This window comes from Sinocyclocheilus grahami, unplaced genomic scaffold (genome assembly GCF_001515645.1).
Source record: "Sinocyclocheilus grahami isolate Dianchi unplaced genomic scaffold, SAMN03320097.WGS_v1.1 scaffold1134.1, whole genome shotgun sequence".
Taxonomy (NCBI): Eukaryota; Metazoa; Chordata; class Actinopteri; order Cypriniformes; family Cyprinidae; genus Sinocyclocheilus; species Sinocyclocheilus grahami.
In genome coordinates this window covers 252,002-279,347 of record NW_015506313.1, presented here as the reverse complement: position 1 = coordinate 279,347, position 27,346 = coordinate 252,002, and the positions used below count along the sequence as shown (strand labels likewise).

Sequence of the window (27,346 nt, the reverse complement as noted above, 5' to 3'; positions counted from 1 at the left end):
TCTGTCTGCTCCAAACATTTCTCTCCAGGAGCACCACTACCTGTAAAACATTTTACAATTAATGTTGTCAGCATTCCATTTCTTGCAAAATTTCATTTCATACGTTTACAATTAGATGCTAATTTTTGATATAGCTTCATTACTTCTGTGGTGTAGTGAACTGATAAGCAGAAGGTTGCTGGTTTGATCTGCGCAGTCGTCACCACCAGTGTGTCTTTACTCCAGGTTGCTCCAGGAGGATTGTGGTCTCTGTAATAAGAGCAATGTAAGTCACTTTGGATAAAAGCATCTGCCAAATGCAGAAATATAAATGTGATTTTTGTAAATCAATAAAGCTGCTTATTTCTTACATTTTATTTCTTCAAGGTACTACTATAATATAAATGCTTACATATATTTCATACAATTTCTATTGGGGGGGGGGTTAAAGGGTTAGTTCACCCAAACATACAAATTCAGTCATTATCTACTTGCTTCCACGCTGTTCAAGCCTTGTGTTTTTTTTTCTAAACAAAAAAGGTGATTTTGTTCAAGTTTGTCCTGCTGGTTTCTGTTCATACAATATCAGTCAATGGAGCATGACTTTCAGAAGCTTCATGACACTATTTGATGATGCTTTTGAAGCTTCTGAAACTCAGGTTTCATTGACTGATGTTGTATGAAAAAACCAGCAGGACAAACTTGACCAAAATTACATCCTCAGTGTCTTTTGGTCTTTCTCTAGATGTTCTCACTGGCTCTTGGGTCACTGTGTAAACCATATACATAATAGCACACATCCCTCAGATGTCTATTCATGTTGTGATGTGCTCATCTGTAATTCTTTTAGAATATTTTCCTGTCACATATTAAATAGACATTTAGTAATCGTCTTTAAGATGTATATGGTTTATGTAAATTCACTTTGGTGATGTACATGTGCTTACTGGAGCTCCCCGGTTCTATTATACATGATAAAACATGTTTTTACAGCAAAATCACAAATATACTATACTGTCTAGCGTCTTAAACCCTCAACAACGGAACAGTTTAGTCTATAGTAGTTCAACAAATTCGGTTTGTAATACTCACATTTGTAAACACCCTCATCTCTGTTCTCCATCACGTTCAATGATGACGTATCCTCTCGCGTGGGCTTCTGGGATAGAAGAGTGTCCATCGATGAGCACTTCAGAATCTGGACTGAAGCAGTGGGACATCCGGGGATTTCTCGCATACTGTTTTATGAATACTGCGGTTTTGAACGTACTTCTTTCTTCATATACTATTTTCTCCTACTATATAGTAGGTAAGTAGGCATATTTGAACACAACTTAAGTATACGTATGTCCAAATCTCGCGAGAATTAGTGCACTCGCCTACTAATTCTCGCCTACTCTTTAATGAATACTTAAGATTTAAACATACTTATTTGCTCGCCTACTGCTTTTTGCCTACTATATAGTAGGGAAGTATGCGGTTTCGAATGCAGCCACTGACTGGAGACTTGCTCTGACTCGATCATTTGAATCAGTGAGCCGTTGACTGGAGACTCGCTCTTACTGGATCATTTGAATCAGTGAGTCACTGACTGGATATTCGCTCTGACTCGATCATTTGAATCAGTGAGTCACTGACTGCAATCATTTGAATAAGTGAGCAGTTGACTGGGGACTTGCTCTTACTGGATCATTTTAATCAGTGAGTCACTGACTGGAGACTCGCTCTGACTGGATCATTTGAATCAGTGAGCCATTGACTGGAGACTCGCTCTGACTCGATTATTTGAATAAGTGAGCCATTGACTGCAGATTTGCTCTGACTGGATCATTTGAATCAGTGAGTCACTGACTGCGATTATTTGAATCAGTGAGTCACTGACTGGAGACTCGCTCTGACTCGATTATTTGAATCAGTGAGCTGCTGACTGGAGACTCGCTCTGACTGGATCGTTTGAATCAGTGAGTCATTGACTGGAGACTCGCTCTTACTGGATCGTTTGAATCAGTGAGTCGTTGATTGGAGACTTGCTCTGACTCGATCATTTGAATCAGTGAGTCATTGACTGGAGACTCGCTCTGACTCTGATCATTTGAATCAGTGAGTTGTTTACTTATTTAACAGCTTCATTGAAAAGAATCTGCTCATTCATGAATCGGACACCGCTATCACATCTCGGAGTTGGTGACAATTTCTCCAGTTCAAAATAATGAAGAACGATATGTTTGTAGTGAAGTAAAAAGTACGACACTATGCTTTGAAATATAGTGAAGTAAAAGTTTCTCAAAATGTAAAATACAGATACTTGAAAAATGTAGTTAAGTACAGTAGCGAAGTAAAGACTGGTACCTGGTTCCGTCGCTCCGGACCTTGACCTTCCACTCCATCTTGGGTTCGGAAGGCCGTGCGACCTGCGGACCGCTGAGGGTGAACTCCACCGCCGACTGCTGCTGGATCAACTGCACGTAGCTCTGGTGCTGTCGCGCATGCACCGGGTCGTCCACCGGCCGCTGGCACCGTGCGGGGATTCGCGAGTGAGAGCCTTCGGGAGGCGTCTGTTCGGACTCAGACGGGTTGCTGTGATCGGGACTGCCACTCGGCACCCTTCGGAGCGCCAACAGGTTCTTCTGGCTGGTCAGGCTGACCCTGCGGCGCTCCGGAGAGCGGTCCATGGTTAGCGGCGTGCTGCGCGAGCTCTCGGCCGTGTTGTACGCGCTCGAACTGTCCTTGTCCGACTTCTCGGGATGCTCGCTGATGTCCACTAGCTTGCGGGATCCCAGCTGATGCGCCTTCATGATGTTCTGGCACTCCATCTGGATGCTGCGCAGCTCCTCGTTAAGCATGCGGAGCTCACGCTCCACGCCGCTGGGCTCCGTCAGGCTGCACTCGATGGTGCTGCTGCGAGCGTAGAAGAGGTCGTACTCGCCGCTGTTGCGGATCTGACACTTCAGCTCCAAGAGCTGTCGACAGCGCTCGTCCTTCTCCTCTCCGCTCCGTCCCGACGCTGAGCTCTGGTGCAGACACCGCGATAGCTTCTTCTGGATCTGTGCGAGGACGCTCTTCTCCGAAGCGGCCGTTGGATCGATGATCTTCTGGTGGTTGTAGGAGCAGGACGCTGTGATGCTTTCATCTTGAGTTTGTCTGGCCTGCAGGGAGATTCTGAGTGAGAATCATTCAAGCGAAACCAGCATACACGAGACTTCATTAATGAGTTTCCATGTTCATTTGGGACATGGTATGAACACATGATTTTCTGTGTTTGTTTGGATGTTCAGACAGACACAAACGCAACAACAAATGATTCAGAATCTATCATTCTTTCATTTATAATAAAAGCAATGCATTTTGACTTGTTTTTTTGTACAAATATATAAAGATTCTTACATGAGATGCAAAAAGTCTTGATTCCTGAAAAAAATGATCAAAATTAAGAACAAATATCTGCCAATGGGGTCAAAAAAATAAACTTAATTCAGAGTTAAAACCCATAAAAACGCTTAATTTTGATAGATTTTTTTAGATAAGACTTCATATTTGAGGTCAATTTGCTTTCAAGTAAATGTATATTATTTTAAAAACATTTAGATATTTGTATTGGAAAACAAGACAAAAATACTGAGTAAGAAAATAAAAAAAAAACAAAAAAAAAAACTACTGAAAATGACAAAAACACAAAAATGAACTTTTAACAAAAACACTAAACTTTAACTAAAATTAACATGAAATCAGAAAACATAAAAATAAAATCACAAATCAAAATAATTAAATATTATAGCTTTGTTAATATTTTGAATTGGATTTTATTTATGTTCTCTGGTTTCACTTTAATTTTAATTAAGGTTTTAGCAATTTTGTTGTGTTTTTGTCATTTTATTTAAATTTTAAATATGTCTATATAGTATGTATCCAGTTTTTATTGATTAGTTTGAGTTATTTATTTCTGTAAGTTAAACTGCATGAAAATGTCTGAAATAAGTGTACATGTTTTGCACTGTGAACATTTGAACCCCAGTGCAGTGAGATTTGCTCTGACCTCCTCCTCTTCCTCTCGAGCCTCTCTCTTCGTCTCCTCCTCCTCTTCCTCTCGAGCCGCTCTCTTCGTCTCCTCCTCCTCTTCTCTCCTCTGCTCCTCCAGCATTTCCATCTTCAGCTCCTCTAAGAATTCGCTGTGCTCATCATCCAGCCACGGCTCCTCCTGAAACAACACAAAGTGGCTCACCTTACATTCTGCATTAAGAAGATGAAGCTTTTTTGGCCCATTATGATGTGCATTGAGATGTGATGATGACTCCCGGTGAAGAACTCGTTATCCTGAAGCCCAATCCAGCAATCTTTCAGTGTTACTATGGAAATGGGAATCTGTCTGTTCATGCCCATGATGCACTGCAAATGATGTAAGTGGATCAGTTCCTCTACACTCTCAAACTACAAACTTCTTACATCATTCTACTAACTTTATTTCACTCAAAATATGTTATTTGAACATTTATTTTAATATTCTAAGACCGTTAAAATGTCCAGCATTCATGTCGTGATTAGAATGTTATTTAAAGGTTACACAATGTTTCTTAGAACGTTCTACTAATTTTATTTCCACCCAAAATATAAAAGTATTTGAATGTTTATTTTTAATATTCTGAGAAATTATGAAAATGTACTAAAATCAATGTTATTTTAGTATCACTGAGGTACTATTAGAGTTATTGTTAATATTTGAATTAGTTTTATTTTGATTTTATATATATATATATTACAATTTAAAGTGTTTAAATAAGCAATAAGTCTGATTATATACAAAAACTAATGCAAATAAAATTTTAAAGGTCACACTCACTCACTCACTCACTCACTCACACACACTCACACACACTGATAAAAATGCCAAAAAAAAGAGAGAGAGAAAAATCATGTAAATGGTCTCAAATTATCAAATGATATTAACAAAAGCTATACTAGTATCCCAATGACAGTAAAACACCCTTGAATCACACTACATCTAAGTAAATGTCAATTATTTTTATGTTCTACCGTGAATATTTCACGTGTGTTTGTGAGGACAAACATTATTAATAAACAAATACAAACACTTATATTTGTGCTTGATAATCTCTGTGTGTGGGTTACTCAAGTATAATTTCGTTTAAATCTTGTTTTTGGAAAATAAAGTAATTTAAATCAATTTGTTACCCAAATGGCAAACAGTTTCTTCTCGTTTTAAGCATAAAGAATTGTGTTCAATTTATGCTTAAAACAAGAAATAAGTGTTAATCCAATACGACTAGCCTCTATTTACCAATATCTGCAGTACAATCGGTCTCATTTTAATAACACTGAATCTACAATTACAGTTATTGTTCATGTTTGGAATTTTCTTTGTAGATTTTCTGTTTTCACTATAATTTTAATTAAAGTTTTAAAAATTTTGTTTTGTTTTTGTCATTTAATTAAAAAAAAAAGTAAATATAATAATTTTTATTTACCAGTTTTCATTTTATCAGCTTTTATTTTATTTCAGTTAGCATTTGTTTTATTTCAAGAAAAAAAAAAAGTTAATTTTATGGTTTTAGTTTTAGTTAACCATAACAACCTTTCTTATAGTAAGATGGACTGCTGGGCAAATAACATTAATATTAATGTACATAATATTCATTGAGAATGAAAGCAGCATATTCCACATTTACTCCACAACTTGATGATGTTCCACAACTTGATGATGTAATTTAGAATTATGGACTCAGGATCTGATTGGTCAAGGCTTCAAGACTCCAGCCAATCCCGTGCTCCCCTGTGATCAGAACACTTTAGTACCCGCCCACTTTTTCTTACTAATTTTTCGCATAAAGATTAATATGATTCTGAAGATCATGTGACACTGAAGACTGGAGTAATGATGTTGAAAATACAGCTTTGATCACAGGAATAAATTACAGTTTAACACATATTCACATAGAAAACAGCTGTTTTACATTATAATGATATTTCACAATTTTTACTGTATTTTTGATCAAATAAATGCAGCCTCGGCAGAATAGATTCTATCAAAAACATTACAAAACCTTGGTTGTATGGATGTATATAGACCGGGGCCAGGTGTCACACAGTCCATATTCCAGCAACTATCATATTTTGTTAATTTAGATTGTTTTTCATGTACTTTTTTAAATTAACGACAGCAGGATCATCCCATTGTGACAACTTACCCCATATACTGTGACAACATGCCCCATTGTAGCACTCAAAGTGTGTTAAATGGCTTGAATGTTTTCAATACCAATATTAATGTTCGAAAGCTTTATTTCCTATAGTGAAAACTTCAAAGTTTGTGTCACTCAATAGAAACTGACAATATTCACTGGAGTGAAGTGTGACAACTAGACCCGGTCTCTCCAAACACAGTAAATGATTTCATAATTCAGTATCAAAGACATTTTTTTAAAGGGTTTTATGATCAAATGTCCGACTTCTTGATCAAAACTACATCTGAGGGTTATGTATGAGTGGTTATGTTTCTCTAATGAAGGTTCATAACCAGGACTAGCAGGAGGTTTGCTTGGGTTCCTCGTGCTTCATGTCAGTGTCTGAGACTGATGTTGGTGCCTCACCTCGCTGATGTAGATGGCACTGTCCTCCTCATCATCTGTTCTGTAGCACAGCGTGAGGCCCAGCTTCTCCTGACGGCTCACTCGACGCAGCTCAACCTCCTGCAGAGAGAAGAGACAGACACATATCTCAGTGAGCTCAGCAATGCACATGATTGCACAGACACTATTTAAACTGAACTGAGCTGGATGATGACATCACTGAATTCAATGATGAACTGCCTTTAACTGAAAAATGAGTGTTTACTATTGTCCTTCTGCATTATTGACACTATTTTCCTATTTAATACTGTTCAGTTGCTTTGACACAATCTGTATTGTTAAAAGCGCTATATAAATAAAGGTGACTTGACTTGACTGATCATAATATGGACTTTTGCATGCATTGGCTTTGGTTTAAATATGCTTTAATATTGTCAATGCTAAAGGAGCATCTGTAAAGAAAAAGGCACTGAAAAAGTGCACATCAGCATCCGCCGCACTAAAGGGAATTTAGAAACAAAATGCAGGTGACAAAAAGAGCAGGTGACAAATTCTGAATTCTGAATGATCAACGGGCCATTGTGCGGCTTTAATCACCTCCTAACACGCTTTCAGCTCCCTTCCCAGCATGCACTGCAGCAGCCGCCCTCCATCTCCTGAGGAGAAACCCTACACTTCATCTCGATTCTCCTGATTGACCGAGGAAAGACGATCGAGCACACGAGCATCGCTTTGGAGGAAACCCTTCCCAGCTGACAGGGAACGTTATTCAATAGTTACATGAATGTTAGGACAAAACACTCTTAAAATAACTTTATTAATACAACTTTATTACAATAAATATTAGCTCTACATTCAAAATTTATTAATTTTGATACGTGTTTTCATAAGGTTGAGAGAAAATGTTCTGAGATCAACATCCTTATAATGTTATTTGTACTTGATGAATGTCGTCAGAAACATTTTTGTAACCTTTAAATATGTTGTGATCATGACAAGAAAACTGGGCATTTTAATGTTCTTAGAATACTGAAAATAAACGTTCAAATAATGTTATGTTTTGGCTGAAAATAAAGTTAGTAGAATGTTGTAAGAAACATTTTAATAACCTTTAAATAACGTCAAGAAAACTGGACATTTTAACATTCTTCGAATATTAAAAATAAACGCTTCATTAATGTTACATTTTGGGTGAAAAAGATCATTTAGGAAACATTTTTGAAGCCTTTAATTAATGTCGTAATCATGACAAGAAAACTAGACATTTTAACATTTGTAGAATATTAAAAATGAACTTAGTAGAATGTTGTAAGAAACACTTGTAAATCACGTCAAGAAAACTGGACATTTTAACATTCTTCGAATACTGAAAATAAACACTTCATTAATGTTATATTTTTGGGTGAAAATAAAGTTAGTAGAACACGGTAAGAAATGTTTTTGTAACCTTTATGCAATGTTATAATCCCGAAAAGAAAATGCAGCATTTTAGAAACATTCCCACAGCATTCCCACAGTGTTCCCAAGCAGCATTCCCACAGCGTTCCCAAACAGCATTCCCACAGAGTTCCCAAACATCGTTCCCAAACAGTTGTCTCAGAGCATTCCCAAACAGCATTCCCACAGTAAGTGTGCAGCTCACCTGTCCGACAGGAGGAAGGGGCAGAGATCCGGCACCGGCGGTGAGACGGGACGCAGTTTGGCCAAAGCCATGATGTGCTCGAAGGTGATCTCCGTCTGCGTGCACACGTCCTGCACTGACCCTTGACCCCGGGGCCGAGGAGTCCGCCGGAGCACCTGCACCACGATGGGGTCTTTAGCACTGCGCAGAGCTTCCGCCGCCTCCTCATGACTGGCTCTCGACAGATCCCTCCCGTTCACCTGCGGACCGCGAGACACGATGCTATGACTCACACAGAATACATGAACATCATGAACATCCTGCTAAACTTCTGCTTCTGTGTTCCTCACAAGAAATACAGGTTTGGGCATACATTTAGGGTTTACGTACTTGAATACATTTATTGCATATAAAATTTCCATGCATTTGGATTATGCTGTTTTAAACAAACTAATAAACTTCACGTGGTTCATATTTGTCAGTCATTCATAAACGAAACAGGTCAGAATTCTGCACTCAAAAAATCATGGCATTTTGCATCCATTTCATTTTATTTAAATAATAATTTTCTCAAAATGCATTTATTGAAATGGCTTAGAATCGGCATAAATCTATTCACTGAGAAAGCAATGAAATTTATTCAGTTAAAAATGGTGTTACTTTAGAATCATTGAAATACCATTATAGATTTATTTAATATTTTGAATCATTTTTATTATTTTATTTTGTTTTCATTGTAATTTTAGTGATTTTGTTGTGCTTTTGTTATTTTTTGTAGTTTTTTATTTAAATTAATTTTAATATTTTTATTTAAAATATTTTTTTTTATTTCAGTTTAAGTTTTAATTATTTTAGTACAATTAAACAATTAAAATGACAAGTGTTGCCTTTGCAGCTAGCTGAAATAAAAGTTGTTTTAATATTAGGTTTTATTTCAGTCAACATTTATTTAATTTCAAGCAACGAAAATGTTTTTTTAAGGTTGTAGTTTTAATTTGAGCTAACTATAATAACCCTGGTTAGCATGAACATGGTTAAATATGGCTAGGTGTGAAACAAACCACATTCAATTAAGTGAAATAGTATGAGACTGAAAAAAAAAAGTATTTATTGATAATAAATATATAAATTTGGTGATTGTGTATTTAAAACACATTCAGTTTATTAGTTCTATTGCAGAAATCTGACCTGTGTCATTGGCATATGACTGACAAATATGATCACATTAAGTTTATTAGTTTATGTTAAAACTGCATAATCATAAACAAATGGAAATGTGATGCAATTCAAATACATAATCATAAGTTATGGCCTATATACTCTATTTCAGGAGCACAGACTGAGCCGCTCCGTGACTATTCATCAGGAATCTGTAATTAACAGATGAGAGGTGGAAGGTAACTAATTCTTAATTCTTAAATACTTTTGTTACAATACTTGAGTACATTTTTTCTACTTTCTTGAGTATAATTTAATTGTAGTACTTTTACTTTTACTTGAGTAAAATAAAACTCAAATATTCAACTTCGCCACATTTATTTTTCACCAAAAGTACAAAGTACAAAAAAATTAAAAAATAGACAAAGGAGGCGCAGATGGAGAAAAAGATCGAGTCGGCGTTTGGCGGTCGCTTTTCAAACTGCTGGGGTGGAGACTGATTACTGTTAAAGACACATGTTAAATCATGCGGCCGCGCTGAGGAGCTGTCTGCAGTAAATCACACACGAGAGCGCACGATTCCTTCATTCATGATCATATTCATGCCACTCTAGTGTATACAGCGCTCGACTGGATCATCATTTCAAACCGTTCATACAGACATAACAGACTGAAATCAAAACTCTGAATTTACAGCTATTAAAAGACACCGACTAAACATTTTGATTCTGATCTCTCTGAGTGGCTCATGTCAACTTCCGAATCAACCAATGGGGTGAGAGTGGGCGGGACTATCTGCCTGACTGACCAATGACAGACAGGGGGGGGTGTTCAGGAAACGTGACTTAAAACAATCCTATTTTAATCAACATTTATCATTGAAGTATTAAAATAACTAAAGGTAGAACGGAAATAAAAATGAATAAAAAATATACAGACATATTCAAAATAATAGTAATAATAATAATAATAATTTTTGTATTAAATTGATATAATTGATGTATTAAAATAACTAAAACTAAAACAAAAATTAATTAAAACTATATAGACACAAAAACAACAAAAAGTCTAAACACAAATTACTAAAACTAGAATTAAAATGAAAACAGAAAATATAAAAATAAAACTAATTAAATATATCAAAAACTATTATAGTGTATCAATGATATTAAAATAAGAACATAAAAGCCTTTTCATTGTGACTTGTTTTGGTAAACATGATAAACATTTATATTTTTAATTACTGTAATGAAATAAAAAAATATATAATTATACAAAGTAAATAAAATAAAATAAAAATCAATAAGAATTAAATAATAGCAGTTAAAAAATTTAAGATTTAAGATAAATATAAATATAAATATACTCAAGAATCTTAATGATACTAAAGTAAGAAAATAAATAAATCCTTTTATAAATAAACAAACAGTTATCTTCCAAATTGCAATTACTATTATGTAAAAAATGAAATGTGAAAATAATTAGCAAATTAATGTAAATAAAATAAATATAAATAAAAATGAAATAATAGCAAATAAAAAATTTAAATATTAAATTGGTATTTTTGCACAATGTAGTATTTCTGGTAGATCTTCCTGACGGACCAATGACGAGGTTCTGGATACACATCTGGCAGTGCATAGATGAAACACTGCACTTTTAAATCTATGACTATAAAGGACTGTTTTCACTCAAATGAACGCCATTGTTGAGAAAGTGAGTGTGGATTGATTTCAGTCGACAGCTGCTGTCGCTTCTGAAGATATTAATGACATACATTATACATGATATTATATATTATAGATATTTCCATAGACGAGCCTCTCCTGTGAAGCGCTGCATTCATCACCTGCACTGCCAAAAAGACCAAAACCAGCACAAACCTGGTTCATCTGTCAGAAAGCTTTAAACCGTCAGCGTTTACAGGCGTTAAACAACAACATACGGGTGACTATACTGCAGGGAACTAAAACTAACACTGTCAACACTTGTTTCTTCAAATAAAATATACTTTAACTGAGATTAACTTATTGTATTTATGATGCCAAGACAACATCTCTCCTTTTCATTTATTGCTTGGTGTACTAAAATAACTAAAAACTAAACCCAAAATAAAAATTAATCAACAGTATTTAAACATTTATAAAAAAAAATAATAATAAAAATGTCAAAAACATTGCAGTTACTAAAACTTAAAATGATAATAATAATAATAATAATATTAAAAAACAGAAAATATAAAAAAAAGTATAAAATAATACAGACATATAAAAAAATACTAAACTTTTAACTAAAATAAAAACAGACAAAATTAAAATAAAAACAGAAAATATAAAAAACTAAAATATGAAAAAATTAATAAAAATAATGTAGACATATTTTAAAAAACAAAACTAATAAAAGTGACAAAAACAACAAATTACTAAAACTTTAAAAGTAAAATGAATAGAGAAAATACAAACATATAAAAAAATAAATAATAAAAATTACTAAAAATAATATAGACATTTAAAAAATATTAAAATTGAAAAAACAACAAAATTGAAAAACTATAAATAAAGTTAAAAAAATGAAAAAAAAAAATTCATAAAAGCAATATTGACAAAAAAAAATCGAATAAAATGACTAGTATAAGAGTAATATAAGAGTACGTCACTGACGCTGAAGTAGCACTGTTTCTGAGGAAATAAACGGTGAAGGAACACAAAGCATCCTCGGCCGTGGAGAGAAAAACCAGCAGATCGGTTCCCTGAATGAAGCAGAAAGAGGAGGACGGAGGAGTTTAACGATTAATCGCAGAATCCTAATGATTCCTGCAGTCCTCCAGACCAGCGCTCGTCATGATCCAGAGACAGAGCTCAGGAGAAATGCTCTGTAAAACTAAAGTTAACATTAAATATAAAGAAGAAAAACATTATTAGATATATACATCAAATCACATTATTATTATTAAATCCACTCCTATATATATTCACACACACATGAATGATTAAATATATAAATATTAAATAAAAAAGAAAAATTATATACACATTAATTTATCATTATTATTATATCTACTACAGTATATATGTACGTATTTATTGTATTATATTTGATATGTATTATTGTATATTATTACATTATATATACATTTAAATAAAATATATGTAAAAAGTAAGATATTTAAATATAAATGTATATAAAACATATGCAAAATATGCGTTATTTTAGATACTATTAAAGGTTTTGTTAATTTTTGAATGATTTAAATATACTGTATATAATATCGAATGTTTTTGATTTAATTTGCGTTTTAGTCATTTTGTTGTGTTTTTGCCTTTTGTATTAGTTTTAGTTGTTTTAGCACATGTTGCCTTGTGAACAAGCTGAAATGAAATAAGCTGGATTGGATGAAGTTTTTGATGAAGCTCTATGAGAGAATCCTGCAGGGCTGTTCTGTCTCACACACAATCTAGCAGCAGACGCTGGTCTCTGAATTTGAGAGCATTAAACAGGCCACACGAGCACATCTCCAGACCGAAAACACCACAGAGTTTAATCCAGAATCTGCCTCTCATTGATCTGGAGGAGGAGATTTGACAAGCATACTGTTATTAAACACATTTATTACAGTGAGACACAGTGAACTGATGGAGGAGGAAACGAATGGAGCCGGTATTTCATAATGAGTGTAATTAATTTCTCCTCGACTCCTCATTAAATCATGTCTGACAGTATTTCTACTGTGGGACAAAAGCCTTTCACACACATGAAGGAACAAACTAAATCCCTCTTTACTTGAACTCCCCCATCATCCATGCTGAGAAAAACTACTTCTATCATCTGTTTTCAACCAAAAATAATTGATATTTAATAATAGTCAAAAATGCATATTTTATATTTTAATGGATATTTTTTATATGAATATATGTTTATATATATTTTCTTATATACCATATTTTATCCATTATAAATATTTTGTGCACCGTGTGTTTCAGTTTGCTTGAAACTGCCTTGAAATTGATGTCCCATAAATAAAAATGTCATTAAATTAGAAATAAGGGGTTTTAAATGTGTGTGTATATATATATAATGTAATATATTTAACTAACGATTTTCATCAGAAAATATCATATTTATCCATTAAGAGAAAGCATATTTTTATCTCACAGAAATATTTTAGCTTGATCATCCCGTGCATTTTCTATATTAAACTTATTTCTAAAATGTCAATTTCTTTTACTTCATTTTTTTCCTTTTTTTATTTAATGTAAATATAATTAGTTTTAAATCCTGAAAATATTTATATCCGCAAAAGTTCTGTCAACTATGAATGAAAAAAGTTCCTCACGTTTTGCGACCAGCATCATGTGATGTGATTTTCTTCTGTAATACAACACATGACCTCACCATTTATTTTCAATATTTTATCTACAATAACCTATTTTTAAGCATTATATTAACTATGTTGAATACATGCAATATTTTTATGATTTCAATTCAAAATATATTCAAGAAAATAGCATGAGGTTGGCCAGATATTGATATTATGATATTATGTGTCAAACGGTTGCCATATATGAGACATGCTTTCATTCTCAAACAGCGGCCTTTGTGTGCCGGGAATCAATTCAGATTTCATAAACACAATCCAACATGAATGTGAAAGGAGCGATCTCATTATTATCAGATCTGAGTTCATCAGTCACGAGCAGCAAACATCACCGCGCTGTTCCTCACCGTAACTATTAGCTCTATTTAACTCTGTATTGACAGCTTTAGGATTGGACAGCACTCGGTCACGTGACAATAGCAGTACAGTATGCAGTATACAGTACAGACAGTACAGTGCTGAGTACAGTACAAATACAGCATTGAGCTATTATATAGAGAGCGCAACAGTCAGCTGCAGAAGTAACTGATATACATAAACCGTTAAAGACAGAACTGCTGTGAGTTACAAGGTTGTTAATCAGTGGTTTAAGCCATCAGCGCACGTAACTTCAGCTCATTTAGCTGCAGAATTCGTTTTTGAAGAGCACTTTTTCTTTGTGGTATTTTCAGTGTGAACACATTAATCACACTATTAATAGTAAAACTGCCATAGAATAGTGCATACAATAGATTAAAAAAAGAAAATGTAATTTAATAAATAATTAAATAATTAATTAAAATTAAATACATAAAAAGGTTTAAGCCATCAGCGCACGTAACTTCAGCTCATTTAGCTGCAGAATTCGTTTTTGAAGAGCACTTTTTCTTTGTGGTATTTTCAGTGTGAACACATTAATCACACTATTAATAGTAAAACTGCCATAGAATAGTGCATACAATAGATTAAAAAAAGAAAATGTAATTTAATAAATAATTAATAATTAAATAATTAATTAAAATTAAATACATAAAAAAATATTAGATTAAAACGAAAAAGTCAATAATAAAACAGATTAAATAAATAATAAAAATATAAATAAATAAATGACTACATAATTATATTAAAATAAGTAAATAAATTAATTAAATTTAAAATAACAACAAAATAAACAATAAAACATATTAAAATAAAGAAATAATGAAATTAGTAATAAATACATAAGCTAACAAATACAAATTTGTACATAATTCTATTAAAATAAGTAAATTAATGAATTACATTTAAAATATTTTTTTTGGTAATAAATAATAAAAATTTGATTGAAATGAATAAGTAAACAACAAAATAAATATCTTAATAAGATAATTAAATAAATAGTATACTACAAAACGACATAAGTACGAATTGGGACGCATCTACAGTCTTGTTCTTTGGTCTGTTTGTTCACTTTTCAAATACTTAATATTTTGCTTCAAATCAAAGCTGCATTGGTTCATGGATAATAACTCTTCAATGAAGACTTCTATAGGAATCACTATGGAAGCATGAATGGAAAAACACTTCTAGAACCAGTGCTGCTGAAAAACTGGACGACTGTGAAGCCCCGAGGTGAGAGAAATCGTCCTCCATTAAAGAGAAGTTACATTAATGGCCTGAAGCGTCTCCCGGCTTCATCAACACGTCCTCTGTCTCTCTGTTCAGCGTTTGAGTGAGCGCCTCTGACGGAGACAGCGCTGTCTTCATTACGTCTCTCCTCTCGGGGTTAAACCAGGAGACAGACGAGTTACTGAGAGAAACACAACCAAACACGCCGGCGGACCTAGCAGACAACTTCAGTGTTAAATCTGCCCTCAAGCACTCTTATATATAGCTGGGTTTCAATCTGGGGTCCTGGGAGCCTCAGGGGCCGCAAACGAGTGGAAATGTTTAAAATAGAGTCGAAAAGAAAAAAGAGGAGAAAAAAATAGAGAGAAAAAAAAAGAAATTAAAATAAATAATAAATTACGCGAAATAATAATTATATTAATTATATTTAAAATATATAAATATTTTTAAATAATGCAGTAAATAAAAATTAAATGAATAAATAATACAATTATTTTAAAATAATTATTCAATATTAAAAAATACTTAGGTAAAGTATATTTAATTAAATAAATACAAATATGTAAAAAATTAAATATTTAAAAATATATTAAAATAACAAATGTTGAAAAATATGATTACATTAAAATAATTAAATAAATAATTAGAAATATTAAAATAATGCTAAAATAAATTCTATCTAAATAAATATTAAAACTATATTAATATAACAGATGGAAAAAGTAGAATTATATGTAAATAATAAAATTTAAATTTAAATAAAATAAAATAAATATTAAACATAAAATTATATTTCAATAATTCAATAGTTTAAACTATATTAAAATAACAAATATTTAAATAAAATTGTATTTAAATAAATAAATAATTAAAGCTACATTAAAATCACAAACGCTATAAATTAAATTACATTAAAATAAATATATTAATAAAAAATATAAATAATTAGACAATATAAATGAAAAATAAATGAGTAATAAATAAATAAAACAATGCAGTACTATAGTGAGTAGAAAAATCAATTAATTTATCTTAACAGAAAACAACAATTTTCCAAATACTCTTTTAATATTAATATTTTATATCGTGATAGTATAGACTGCACCTATTTAAATTAGTCTAAATAGGATATTTATACATGAACATACATAGCTATAAATGTCAGGATCGGTGTTTCACATGAGATCCTCTGATATACAAATGCACACAGATCACGTACTGTAAGCATAAACACAAAGACAGGAGTAAACATCTAAGAATCATCTTCACAAACACAGAACAGATATTGTGTTTCTCCTCTGAAGACGATAAACAAACTCAGTGTTTCTGACAGGAGCAGAGCAGCAATTACCCACAATGCACTGCTAATTACCCAAAGTAAACAGAGAGCTCCTGTGACGGCCCTTGGGCAATAAACTCAGAAACACGTCTCCGACTCGTTCGATTCTCATTATCGATTCTCGATGCTTTTATCCAAAACCACTCAAGCTATGAATCTGATCAGTTCAGGCGCTCCCTGAAAAACGAACCCATGACCTGCTGTTGCAAGTTTTGAACTTTTATCATGCAAATATCTAATTATTTTTAGTTATCTATGAATCCCTGTCACTGAATCAGTTACACAAACGAATGAATCAGTGTGGATGACTCTCTGAAGATTCGTCTGACTGCATCATAATTAACAGCAAAGCTTTCCAAAAGCACACAGCCAAGTCATCTGCTCCCGTTCATCTGCTGTTTACACACGGATGAGTAGTAAAGCGTCTGCTCGACTCCTGCTGTCCTGCAGCTGAACTCACATCACGACACCAGCGCAGAGACGTGATGAGAGCAACACAGCTGAGGACCAGCTCAACTGATGCTGAATCTCAGACGTCACAGAAGAGCTGAAACACAAACTAAAGACCCAACTAATACTGTCAAAAATTATGTGTACATTATGAGTAGAATATTAGGCTATTTGGAAAGTAGTTCACTTCTATTATGTTACATGACTCTAGTCGCTAAAGTACAGAACTGTTAGATGTGTTTAAATAAATTTTTATTTTAATATTTATTTTTTATTTTTAATTTAATACATTTAATAGATTTATTACAATTATTATTCTAATCAAATATGTTTAATTTAATCTGATTTATTTGTTTAAATCATACTTATTTTTTAATATTTACAGAACTGTTAGATGTGTTTAAATAAATTTTTATTTTAATATTTTATTTTTATTTTTAATTTAATAAATTTAATAGATTTATTACAATTATTATTCTAATCAAATATGTTTAATTTAATCTGATTTATTTGTTTAAATCATACTTATTTTTTAATATTTGCATATGTAAATATATATGTATATATAAATTAAAACAAACTTATTTAATTTAATCAATTGTATTTCTTTTAATACATTTTGTTATTTAGTTTAAACATCTTCAACATCAATATCTTTATGTTTTAAATAAAATTTTACTATTCTAATTTTTTTATTCATTTTTATAAATTATATATACTATATATATATATATATATAAAATTTATATAATCCAATTTTACTTTATATAATTTATTTGAATACCTTTTGTTATTTAATAAAATCTCATTTATATTTATATTTTCCACTTCACAATCATTTTAATTAAAGTTTTAATCATGTGCTTTTGTTGTTGGTTTTTATTCAGTTTTCTATATATTTTTTTGTGTTTTATTTTGTTTATTTATTTCTAGTTATCTTAACACTTCAGATATCTATATATTTTTAAATAGTGTCAATTATCTTTACCTGAGCATTGTAATACGTTATAAAATAGTGTGCAATAATATGTAACGAATCATCCACTGAAGGCGAACGTAAGTGATAACCCAAGTGCAGTTTATTTACAGGTGATATCCAAACATCCAAACAAGAAACACAGACTTGACTTGACCAGACATAGCATGAGCAGACCTGACATAAACAGACTAGACTCACCAACAGCGGGTTAAATACATTCAATACACGACAAGGGCACAATGGGAACATGAAGTTACTTATAGAAAACAAGAGGGTCACATGACAAGAACAAACCAATGCGAAACAAGACACATGACTAAGACAACCAATCAGAACATGACACAATGAACAGGGGAACCAATGGCATGAATACATGAGGGCAAGGGAAGCATGACACAAACAGGGACCATGAAACAATTACAAAATAAAAGACATGGAAAACATGAACATGAAACAAAACACCACATTACATAATAACTTATTGAGTGTAAATTAGAATTTTAATTCACATTATTAAATGGATGCCACCTTATTGGGACAAAAGCCCTCCCTACACCTAAGCCTACCCGATACATTATTTTCAACTTTTTGATTATTTCTTTAAATTTTATTATTTGTGATGTGATTTGAAATTTGAAAAGGGAGAAAAGAAGTTCGCCAAAAGGCAGATTCGAACCCGGGTCAATCGTGTCAAACGAGTATGACACACGCTTTACCATCTAAGCCACTGAATCTGATGATTAATGAATGTCTTTTGTAATGTTGACAAGCCCAAACATACGTTGGTGGGTGGAGTTACTGTAAATAGCCTCTGCCAACAAGGCGGGCTACTTGCACTTAGTGTAAATAGACACTCCGATTTTTTAAAATTATATTCCCAACAGAAACAGTTGCCCACCGAAAAAAAAAAACAGGGGGTGCTGCAGCACCCTCACTTCCCGCGCCTATGGATCAGATACTATTTTGTGTGTGCTACTGTCATAATTTCGACCGCAAACATATTCTGTTACTATTACTACACTACACTTTTCAATTAATTTAATTTAATCAAGTATATTTAGGTTTATAATGGCTCTGGTTCTTACCTTATTGATGAACAGGAAATGCAGTTTTCGAGTAAAGCTGCAAATTATTTCATTAACGTCAGCTGCCTCCGTAATAATTTTCTGATACATACAAGTAAAAATCAATGCACGGCATAAATTAATTATTATTAATAATTCTGCAGAATATTAGCGAGTGGTTTTCTCCGTAATCTTGCACATGTCGTAAGTGTGAGTGCAGGCCAGCGGGGGATAATCACACTTGGGCTCGGTTCAAGGCAACCATCTAGTGTGAGAACACCCTTGTTTTATATCTGTTTTAGTTTTAGTACTTAAAAGTTATTTTATTTCAGTTAGTTGCCAAGCCAACATTCTAATATTTATATATATTATGTACATACTATTCATAAATATTTATTAATATTTCAAAAAAAAAATCTTTTTACAATTTTAGTTGTTTTGTTTTTTTAATTTTAGCAATTTTTCATATGCTTTTGTGGTAGTTTTTTTAGTTTAATTTAGTTTAGTTTTATATATATATATATATATATAATTTCACTTTTAGATTTAGTAATTTTAGTACTTTAACTATTATATTAAACATTATATTTCTGTTATTGCCAAGGGCAACTTTATTTCAATTATTATTTTTATTCATGATATTTTTTTTATTTAATTTGATTTATATTATTTATATTTAATTGTATTGTTCTGCTTTATGACATAATGCACCCATCGTGCCCTGGATGACCAAAACACTATTCAGACTGAAACACATTTACAAAAATACTATCCTAATCAGATTTCTACACTGTAAAAAAATATTTTTCCAAGTTGTAAATAAAACAAAGATTATTAGAGAGTACATTATACAAGAAAAAACAATTTCAGTATTTCTACTTCAAAAGTTCACATTTAATTCAGTGCTGTTTCTTTGTAATTACTTGTAAAATTTACTAGCAATTTCTGAGTGAAATGTGTCTCTACACCACATTTTTGTCAGTATTTGTCATTCATGTGTTTGAGTTGGACTCTCTGCTCAGATGTAAATGGATTCAGGTCTGCTTTTGTCCTTCCTCTTTTATCAAGCTCTCCAGCCAGATGCATCCCATCATGCCCTCTGTCACCCCGCGTCTTATCAGGGTCTGTGCCGCGATCCGGGCGAAGCTCTCACGGTCGCTTTGTGTCCCGTATCCCTGCATCGCTCACAGGCGATAAAGCTGCTCTGTTCTGATAGTACGAGCGTTTGTGGAAATGTCAGAGCGGATTTTGAAATGCAGAGATCTGGCAGAATAGCACAGACCATCTGCTTATTAACCCTCTAGGAGTCTCTAGGAGAATCCCACAGAGACACCACCACGCCGAACAATAGAGGAAGAGACGCGCCATCAAACAAACACGCCTGAGAAACACGCCTGTATCACAACGCTGATGAAACACAATGACTGTTATCAAACTGGTTTCTCAAACATCAGTCCCTGTTACTTAACAAAAACCACAAAAAATTAAATAAACAAAATAAAATTAAATATATAAAAAATATATATTTTTTTATTTCAACTACAGTTCCCAAGAAAACTTCACTAAAACTGAAATAAAAATGAATAAAAACTATATAGACCCATTTAAAAATGTGTAATTTTTAAATTATAAAAATAAATAATAATTAATAAATGTTGATGATAATAGCAAACACACACAAAACAAAATCACAAAAGAATTAAAACTACTTCAAAATATTAATAAAAACCATTATAATATCTTAATGATATTAAAATAACACTGGTAATTGGTTAGTCTGAAGTTGACTTGTCATTATTTTAGTATCATTAATATATCATTATAGTTTTTATTAATATTTTGAATTAGTTTTTATTTTTAGATTTTATGTTATCATTTTAATTTTAGGTAATTTTGTTGTGTTTTTGTCATTTTTATTTTTGAGTTTTTATATATTATACATATTATTTTATTTAACACATAATATATTGTTTTGTTCTTGTTTTTTTTAAATGTGTCTATATACTTTTTATAATTTAATTTTTCAGCTTTAGTTTTATTAATAAAACTTGAACGTTAGTAATGTTGCCTTGGCACCGAACTAAAAGTAGTTATTGTTACTAATTCACTTTCTAATTGTCTAATTGTCACTAATTCACAAACACTTTCTTACAATCATTTATCCATCAGCAGCACAGGATCTGCTCCAGTTTCTCTCTCCAATGTTTCTGTCTCTATGATAAAGTCAATTAACGAGTTCTCCTTCTGTCTGGGAAGGAGCGGGTCAGACGGCTGCCAGCGACAGACGCCCGTGTGTGTGTGTTTCCATTCACAGCACAAGAGAAGAGCTCAAGCTGTTCACACACAAACACACTGAAACCAAACATTTCATCATGTCACCCGATTTACACCCGTGATCACTGCTGTGAACTGCATTAAGGGTTGATTTGGAGATAAATCATGTGTTCAATGAGGCTCTGCACTTGCTGCTCAAGAAACATGTCTGATTATTATCAATGTTGAAAACAGTTGTGCTGCCCAATATTTCTGTAACTGTGATGCATTTTATTTTTCAGGATTCACAGATCAATAGAAAGTTCAAAAGAACAGCATTTATTTGAAATATAAATTTTGTAACATTATAAATGTATTTACTGGCACTTTTTAACAATTTAATGCAACCTTGATGAATAAAAGTATTAATTTCTTCCAAAAAAACTTCTGAATAGTAGTGTATCAGTTTGCACACAATGTATTGAACTTTGTTTAATACAATGAAATATTAATTATGAATTTAAATAATAATAATACTCAATGTGCCCCTGGTATGGTCATTCATGGCAAAACAGATCCTTGGTGACAGACGAGACAAAGTGAGGTTCAAAAGCCCCTTATGATGACGATTAAATCAAGGCTTTCGGGGTCACCGGGGCCCCACCCTGGAGCCAGGCATGGGGGGGGGTGCCTGGCGAGCGCCTGGTGGCCAGGTCTGTGCCCACGGGGCCTGGCAGGGCTCATCCCGAAACCATGATGTGGAGTCGCTCTTCGGTGGGCTCACCACCTGCCAGAGAGGCCGTAGGGGGCCAGTGCGTTGTGATTTGGGCAGTGGTCGGGGCCGGCCGACCCAAACCTCGGGTGCCAACTCTGGTTTTTGGGAATTGGAATGTCCCCTCACTGGCAAGGAAGGAGCCTGAGCTGGTACAGGAGGTTGAGAGATACCGTCTAGATATAGTCGGGCTTACTTCCACTCACAGCTTGGGTTCTAGAACCACTCTTCTCGACCAAGGGTGGACTCTCCACTATTCTGGCGTCGCCCAGGGTGAGAGGCGGTGGGCTGGTGTGGGCTTGTTAATAGTCCCCCAGTTCAGCCGCCATGTGTTGGAGTCCACCCCGGTGAATGAGAGGGTCGTCTCCCTGCGCCTTCGGGTCAGGGAACGGTCTCTCACTGTCATTTGTGCTTATGCGCCTAACGGCAGTGCAGAGTACCCAGCCCTTTTAGAGTCCCTGGGGGGCGTGCTGGAAAGCGCTCCCACTGGGGACTCTGTCGTTCTACTGGGGGACTTTAATGCCCATGTGGGCAGCGACAGTGACACCTGGAGGGGCGTGATTGGGAGGAACAGCCTCCTTGATCTGAACCCGAGTGGCGAGTTGTTATTGGATTTCTGTGCTAGTCACGGTTTGTCCATAACGAACACCATGTTCAAGCATAAGGGTGTCCATCAGTGCACGTGGCACCAGGACACCCTAGGTCGGAGGACGATAATCGACTTTGTAGTCGTTTCTTCTGATCTTTGGCCATATGTCTTGGACATTTGGGTAAAGAGAGGGGCTGAGCTGTCAACTGATCACCACCTGGTGGTGAGTTGGATTCAATGGCGGGGAAGAAGGCTGGACAGATCTGGCAGGCCCAAACGCATAGTGAGGGTCTGTTGGGAATGTTTGGCAGAGAACCCCGTCAGAGAGGTCTTCAACTCCCACCTCCGACAGAGCTCCATTGTTCCACACCTCCATTGTTGGAGCTGCGGCCGTAAAGTCTCTGGCGCCTGACGTGGCAGCAATCCCCGAACACGGTGGTGGACACCGGAGGTAAGGGATGCTCTCAAAGCTGAAGAAGGAGTTCTATCGAGTCTGGCTGACCCATGGGACTCCTGAAGCCGCAGACGGGTAGCGGCGAGCCAAGCAGAACGCGGCTCTGGCAGTCACCATGGCAAAAACTTGGGCCTGGGAGGAGTTTGGTGAGGCCATGGAGGAAGACTTCCGGTCTGCCTCAAAGAGATTCTGGCAAACCGTCCGGCGGCTCAGAAGGGGGAAGCAGTGTTCCCGCCAACACTGTTTACAGTGGAAGTGGTGCATTGCTGACTTCAACTGAGGACGTCGTCGGGTGGTGGAAAGAGTACTTTGAGGATCTCCTCAATCCCTCCAACACGCCTTCCGTAAAGGAAGCTGAGGCTGGGGACTCGGGGGGCTCGTCCATCACCCTGGCTGAAGTTGCTGAGGTAGTCAAAAAACTCTGCGGTGGCAAGGCTCCGTGGGTGGATGAGATCCGCCCCAAGTTTCTCACGTTTCTGGATGTTGTGGGGCTGTCTTGACTGACACGCCTCTGCGGCATTGCGTAGAGTTCAGGAACGGTGCCTCTGGACTGGCAGACCGGGGTGGTTGTCCCTCTTTTTAAGAAAAACGACCGGAGGGTGTGTTTCAACTATAGGGGGATTACACTCCTCAGCCTCCCTGGGAAAGTCTATGCCAGGATACTGGAGAGGAGAATCCGACCGATAGTTGAACCTCAGATTCAGGAGGAGCAATACGGTTTTCGCCCTGGCTGTGGAACACTGGACCAGCTCTATACCCTCTATACCCAGGGTTCATGGGAGTTTGCCCAACCAGTTCATATGTGTTTTGTGGACCTGGAGAAGGCATTCAACCTTGTCCCTCGTTGCATCCTCTGGGTGATACTTTGGGATTATGGGGTTCAGGGCTTGTTGCTATGGACTGTTCGTTCCCTGTATGACCGGAGCAAGAGCTTGGTTCGCACTGCCGGCAGTAAGTCAGACCTGCAGGGATGAGAATCAGCACCTCCAAATCCAAAGCCAAGGTTCTCAGTTGGAAAAAGGTGGATTGCCCCCTCCAGGTTGGGGGGGAGAGTTGCTCCCTCAAGTGGATGAGTTTAAGTATCTCAGGGTCTTGTTCACGATTGAGGGGAAAAATGGAGTGGCAGGTTGACAGACGGATTGGTGCTGCATCCGCAGTAATGCAGTCATTGTACCGGTCTGTTTTGGTGAAGTCTCAAGGCGAAGCTCTCAATTTACCGGTCGATCTACATTCCTACCCTCACCTATGGCCATGAACTCTGGATCATGACCGAAAGAATGAGATCATGGATACAAGCGACAGAAATGAGTTTCCTCCGCAGAGTGGCTGGGAGGAGTCACCTGGGAGGAGCTCGGTCCATCACCCTGGCTGAAGTTGCTGAGGTAGTCAAAAAACTCCACGGTGGCAAGGCAGATGAGATCTACCCCGAGTTTCTCAAGTCTCTGGATGTTGTGGGGCTGTCTTGGCTGTCATTGCGTGGAGTTCGGGAACGGTGCCTCTGGACCGAAGCGGCAGGGAAGAGAATCAGCACCTCCAAATCCAAAGCCATGGTTCTCAGTCGGAAAAAGGTAGATTGCCCCCTCCAGGTTGCCCCCCATGGGGTTGCTCCCTCAAGTGGAGGAGTTTAAGTATCTCGGGGTCTTGTTCACGAGTGAGGGAAAAATGGAGCGGCAGGTTGACAGATATCCATCTGCGTCCGCAGTAATGCGGTCATTGTACCGGTCTGTTTTGGTGAAGTCTCAAGGCGAAGCTCTCAATTTACCGGTCGATCTACATTCCTACCCTCACCTATGGTCATAAACTCTGGATCATGACCGATACAAGCGGCAGAAATGAGTTTCCTCCACAGAGTGGCTGGGCGCACCCTTAGGGATAGGGTGAGGAGTTCAGTCACCCGGGAGGAGCTCGGAGTAGAGCCGCTGCTCCTCCGCATCGAGAGGAGCCAGTTGAGGTGTTTCGAATCCCTCCTGGACGCCTCCCTGGTGAGGTGTTCCGGGCATGTCCCACTGGGAAGAGGCCTCGGGGCAGACCTAGGACACTTTGGAGAGACTATGTCTCCCAGCTGGCCTGGGAACACCTTGGGGTTCCCCCAGAGGAGCTGGAGGAGATGTGTGGGGAGAGGGAAGTCTGGGGGGCTCTGCTCAGACAACTGCCCCACGACCCGGCCTCAGATAAGTGGCGGAAGATAAGATAATACTTAATGTAGTTATTTTAATAACAATAATTGTTAATTTAACTGAATTAAAGAAATATTGTAGTTTATATCACACAAAGAACTATTAGTCCAAATATATCAATATATATCGTGCCTAAACTGTCCATTACCTGTGACCAGCAGTCCAAACATAACAGCTCCTGAACATGAAGAGATTTTAGAGAGAGAGTGTGTGTGTGTGTGTGTGTGTGCGTGCGTGTGTTCACAGGTAATAAGAGTCTCTCTCAAGAGTCTTTCACTCTTCCTCTCGTCAGGTTCAGGTCTGATATGTGTCTGTAAAGGTCAAAGCGTCTGAACTCACACGTAGTCCAAATATATCAATATATATCGTGCCTAAACTGTCCATTACCTGTGACCAGCAGTCCAAACATAACAGCTCCTGAACATGAAGAGGCTTTAGAGAGAGAGTGTGTGTGTGTGTGTGTGTGCGTGCGTGTGTTCACAGGTGATAAGAGTCTCTCTCAAGAGTCTTTCACTCTTCCTCTCGTCAGGTTCAGGTCTGATATGTGTCTGTAAAGGTCAAAGCGTCTGAACTCACACATGCTAAAGGTCAATCTACAGGAATGAATGAAATGCAGATGATAACAGAACCTGCAGCTCACCTCAGAGTAAATACACTAGATTCACATGTGTTTATGAAAATCAGTCTGAATCAGACAAATGACTCCTGTCAATCAAATCACACGTGAGATCTGGATCTGATTCTGATGCTCCTTCAGTTCATACATTCTCCAGCTGATTATTCACAGTGCATTAAGACAATTGTTTCATATTACACATTTTCTGAAATATTGTTTTAAAATATCTAATTAAATATACATAATTTGCAAGCATTTCCAGAAAATAAAACAATTTTTTTCATTTTGTTGACACATTAGAGTTAAAGGTTTTTACAGTGGGGATTTTGGATTTCTCTTTTTATCACTCCATAAATCAGAAAATACTGTCAACAGACAGAAAAAAACATACATTTTTACCATGTTTTTAGAAATAAAATGTTGTATAAATCAATGTGAATGATATATGAACAAACCCCTCAGCAAACACCTTCAGAATATAGAGAGGAATAAAACTAAGTTGGGTGTGTGTAAGTGCTGCTGAAGTGGAGAAACAAACTCATTTGGGAAAACAACCTTTTATGATATGTAATGCAACTGTAATCTGCAGACGCAAATGGAAAAAGTGCAATAATAAGATAAGTGTAAATGATATAAACAAACCCCTCTTTAAAAACTTTCCGAATATAGAGAAGAATAAAACTGCTAAGTTTGGAGTGTATAAGTGCTGCTGAAGCAAGGGGAAAAACCTTTTAAATATATACACTGTAATTAAAATCTACAGACGTAAATATATAAAGTATCATAAAATAAACACCTAATAGTGTATTTTGAATGGTTTCGTCACACTAGTCTGAAAAAAAGACGTTATGGAAGTAAAATAAACCAAAGATCACCAAACTGACCAGCACATGAAAAACAATGATTTTGTCTGTAATCTCACCTTAATAATGAATTAATTGCAGTCAAACAAAATGATGCACATGAACATTTAGTTTGTATCAGCATAACGTCTCATTCACTTCTCATTTTGTGATCTACTAATAAAAAATGAGTTTGTATGTTGCTAGCAACACCTAGGTCATGTGTTTGAACCCTAGAAAATGATATACACATTGAATGTCGTCATATATTCAGTACATGATATTCAATATTCAGATATTACAAACCAAGAGTCAAAATATTTGATGGATTGATGCAGAAGCTGAAAATCTTTGCAGATTGATGCCTATTTGTAATGCCTCATCACACACACTCACATGCACACGCACACACACACACACACACACACACACACACACACACACACACACACACACACACACACTCACATGCACACGCACACCCACGCACGCACGCACGCACACTCACAC

General features: G+C 35.5%; 1 protein-coding gene across 1 annotated transcript in view; it reads right to left on the bottom strand.

The window, feature by feature from the left end:
* The window catches only part of LOC107567209 (PDZ domain-containing RING finger protein 4-like), a 39,571-nt gene that overhangs the window by 3,837 nt on the left and 8,388 nt on the right, over window positions 1-27,346 (bottom strand). The window contains exons 2-6 of the mRNA XM_016252849.1: window positions 8,203-8,441; window positions 7,044-7,059; window positions 6,582-6,680; window positions 4,013-4,174; window positions 2,329-3,125 (exon numbers count right to left, since the gene is read on the bottom strand). Coding sequence (XP_016108335.1) covers window positions 2,329-3,125; window positions 4,013-4,174; window positions 6,582-6,680; window positions 7,044-7,059; window positions 8,203-8,441 — 1,313 coding nt within the window. The remainder of the gene's footprint in view (window positions 1-2,328; window positions 3,126-4,012; window positions 4,175-6,581; window positions 6,681-7,043; window positions 7,060-8,202; window positions 8,442-27,346) is intronic.